The sequence below is a fragment of the Molossus molossus genome, unplaced genomic scaffold, assembly GCF_014108415.1.
Source record: "Molossus molossus isolate mMolMol1 unplaced genomic scaffold, mMolMol1.p scaffold_m16_p_11, whole genome shotgun sequence".
NCBI classification, from domain to species: domain Eukaryota; kingdom Metazoa; phylum Chordata; class Mammalia; order Chiroptera; family Molossidae; genus Molossus; species Molossus molossus.
This window is the reverse complement of record NW_023425346.1, coordinates 55,647,965-55,651,830: the sequence shown is the minus strand read 5'-3', so window position 1 is coordinate 55,651,830 and position 3,866 is coordinate 55,647,965. Positions and strand designations below refer to the sequence as shown.

Sequence of the window (3,866 nt, the reverse complement as noted above, 5' to 3'; positions counted from 1 at the left end):
ACTTTCCCTTTGGAGAAACAGCATTGGATAAAGATCCAGTGAACATCCCCATACATTCCTGCCACTGTATGAATTTTGTGATTATTGCTTCTGAGTGCTACACAGCTTTTCCCTATCACCTCCTGAGAAAGTCAGATTTAAATAACTCCCATTTCTTTTGGTGTAACCACATTGCAGCAGGGTGAGAGGTTGGGTTGTTTGTTTTCTGCTTGGTATGTAATTCTTTGCTAGCCTATCTATTTCATGAGATTATTTGTGGTATAGTTGTATATGTACTTTACCATCCTTTGTAAACATCTGTTTTTCTGCATGCTTGTACATTAGTAAAGAAGGGGAATTAAAATATGTTTGCCGTCTCTAAGAATGCTTGTGTAGGATCAGTAGGTCTTGGATTGTGTGTTTGCCTAAAGCTGAGTATTTTTATGAAGAAGCTCAGGCCTGTTCATAAAGCTACTTTAAGTTGCAGCAAAGTGATGACACACGGTTAATGGAGTAGGAAGAGGAGTTGTGGAGTCAGGTGGACTTGTGTTGTAATCCGGGATCATCTCCTGAATCACAGTCTCCTCGTTTTTCAAGTTAGGGTAATGATGTTCACCTCCGTGCTGTGCGCATTCATGACGTGCCATGTGGTTTGCAGCACTGCAGAGCTGGAGTCGGAAAAGGTGTATGTATGTTTTAGTTCCCATTTCCCTTTATGGTTCCTTGTTTCCCCTACAACAGCCTGGCTTGTTCTACTTGGAAGCAGTTTATCTATTACCCTTGATAAAAATGTTTAGTTTTTGTTTCTTACAAAAAGGGGAAGTAATTTAGAATTTTTGGCCCAGTAGACTTCCCTTCTGATTAAATACACAGCAAGCCTGTGTAATGAAAGAAAGGCAACTATCCAATAAATTAACATTGAGTTATCACATTGGAGAAAGGGCCTCACTCCCCAGGATAAAGGTGTTCTCTCAAAATGGAATCTATTGCCTCTTTCCCTACCCTCTTTTCTTTGTCCCATACCCATGTGCTACCTTGAGTCAGAGAAAGTAAAAAGTGCCGTGCTAAGATCATTTTGAAAGAGAAATACTAATTTAGATGTGTGAATCTAAAAGAAGAATATAGGTAAATCAAAGATCATTAAAATTTTTCTTTTTTTGGGATATATTTTTATTATATAGGTAACCAACATTTTATATTTAGAAATACATGTAATTTTTTTCAGTTTTTTAATTTATGGTTGCCATTTAGCCCAGCTGGTATGGCTCCGTGGACTGGGTGTCCTCCCATGGACTGAGAGGTCCTGGTTTGATTCCTGGTCAGGTTACGGGCCGGGGTTTCAGGATCGATCTCCAATAGGGGGCGTGCAGGAGGAGGCCGATGGATGTTTCTCTTACATTGATATTTCTATCTCTCTCTCCCTTTCTCTCTCTCTAAAAAATCAATAAAAAATTACAGTTGACATTCAATATTATATTAGTTTCAGCTGTACAGCATAATGGTTAGAAATTCATGTAATTTAATGAAGTCAAAGAGGACAGCTTTCTGAGATGGTTTTGAGATATTTATAAAGCAGATTATAAAATATAATTCAATACTACCATCCTTTTGGTTTGCTAGTTCTAATGAGCACCTTAGAAAGTGTCATCTGTTTTATTTAGTTATTTATTTTTTATTCTCCTCATTTGAAGACATTTTTCAATATTTTGTTCAGATAGAGTGGGAAGGAGAGAGAGAGAAACATTGACACAAAAGGGACACATCAAGTGGTTGCCACCCACACGACCCAATCAGGGCCAGGGACGAACTGCAACTGAGGTACGTGCCCTTAGCGGGAACCGAACCTGGGTCTCTCCAGACCTCAGGCCGATGCTCTAACCACTGAACAAAACCGGCCAGGGCTATTTCCTTTACTTATCATTATTATTTTTTCTTTATTGATTTTAGAGAGAGAGGAAGGAAGAGGGAGAAAGAGATAGAAACATTGATGAGAGAGAACATTGATAGGCTGCCTCCTGCATGCCCCCCACTGGGGATTGGGCCCATAACCTGGGCATATAACCTGACCAGGAATCAAACTACCTACTTCTTGGTGCGTGGGTTGACGCTCAACCACTGAGCCACACCGGCTGGGCCATTCTATTTACTTTAAACAGTATATGTTCGAAAAAAATTTTTGCACAAATTTGGTAAGCAACCAAAAAGTACTTTAGTAATACATTGGATCTCACCATACCAGGGTTATTTGTATTTAGTAGAAGCAAAGTTTGGAACTTTGCAGGTTAGTGTCATAGAATGATCATGAGAACCAAAATTAATGTGTGAGATATGGGGCTTCAGTGAGAAGGCTTCAGGGAGAAAGAAACACATCAGCGAAACTGTAAAGCATGGTGGTTTTAAAGCTTAATGGAGCGATAGCCTGAAATTCCTATTGAATTAACTATCTTTTGGTAACACTGTCACATGTAATGAGCTGTTTTTTTGTTTTTTGTTTTTTGTTTTGGTAATTGGTGTCCTCACTCATGGATTACAGATCACTCTTTGTTCTACTGGCCAAAATGCTTCTACAAAATAGCTAACTGAGATTAGAATTATAAATCTGAGGAACAGAAGAAATCAAACTAGGTCCCCCCCCAAAAAAGGAACCCATGACTGACCTTGTTGTCTCAGGCTTTCCCTGAACTAAATGAGGCAGATTATAAACTGTACTCTATGTAGTGGAAGCATTTTAAATTGTTGGCAGAGATGATTTTATCTGGTGTAAAATATATATACCAAAATTAACACAAGTGTAATATACACTTTTTTTTGTTATTTACAGTAAATTTTATTTTCATTGATATTTCATTTAACACAATTTCAAAGTAGGTCTGTGCTCTAAGATGAGCAAAAGAACAGATATCCTAATCTCATGAGATTTTTTTTCCACACTGTTCCTCTAAGTAGGGGATGGGGTTTCAGGGCCCCCAGTGTTGACACTTAATATTTTACCCTTTGAGACTTTATGTAAAAATACAAAATGAAGAAAAAACATCAATACATATAAGAATCAAATTATATGAGAGTATTATAATAAGCTCTTATGTTGTATGCTACCCACCTCTTTAGGGTTGTAATAATAATGACAATTTTCTCTGCAAAGTTCAGTATCTTTTTTCTTTTAAGTAAAATGTCAGTATATGTGAAAATGCTCCATTTATTTCTCTTAATATACCAAAAATAGTGGAAGTTTTAAAATTCTTCACGAGCCCAAGCTGGGACATGACTATTATCAATGGGGTCTATTGAGCACACTAATTCCAAGTTTGGTGACCATCAGCAAACTGGCACCTGCAATTAAGCCCGCAGGCATAAATTTTCCAGAGTGGTAGAATCTCATTCCCATAATGCCAGCCAAGGTTCCAGATGTAACTAGGACAACCCCAACGTTCTTTGGGTCCTGAGACAGCTGATAAGCACCCAAGCCTGCTAAAGCACTGAAGAGGAGCCCAGCAGCCAGGGATGGGACACTACCTGCTTTGGCGTAGCCAGTGATCCCACCAGAAGCAACCAGTGCTGCATAGCCAAAGCCAATCCAATGTAAAGGCACTAGTGGGCCGGAGTCCTTCTGCATTGTTCTTTCACACTGTCCAGGCAGGAGACCACACCACCCGGCCTGTGCCTGAGCCGCTTCCCTACAGTCTGCGCAGGTCGACGAGGATGCACACTGTAATATACACCTTTAAAACTTTTTTTTTATCCTCACCCGAGGACATTTTTCCATTTTTTTGTTCAGACAGAGTGGGAGGGAGAGAGAGGAAGAGAGAGAGAGAAACATCGCCGTGAAAGGGACACATCGAGTGGCTGCCACCCGCATGACCAACCAGGGCTGGGGACAAACTGCAACC

General features: G+C 39.7%; 1 protein-coding gene across 1 annotated transcript; it reads right to left on the bottom strand.

The window, feature by feature from the left end:
• Positions 1 to 3,250: 3,250 nt before the first annotated feature.
• LOC118625724 (transmembrane protein 14C-like) lies at positions 3,251 to 3,644 on the bottom strand. Its single transcript, XM_036254837.1, has one exon. It carries the CDS (start codon positions 3,590 to 3,592, stop codon positions 3,251 to 3,253), a length of 342 nt encoding a protein of 113 aa, XP_036110730.1. The 5' UTR covers positions 3,593 to 3,644.
• Positions 3,645 to 3,866: the final 222 nt, after the last annotated feature.

What these genes read in the sequence shown, in the direction of transcription:
- LOC118625724 (XM_036254837.1), bottom strand. Translation starts at nt 3,592, where the DNA reads ATGCAGAAGGACTCCGGCCCACTAGTGCCTTTACATTGGATTGGCTTT.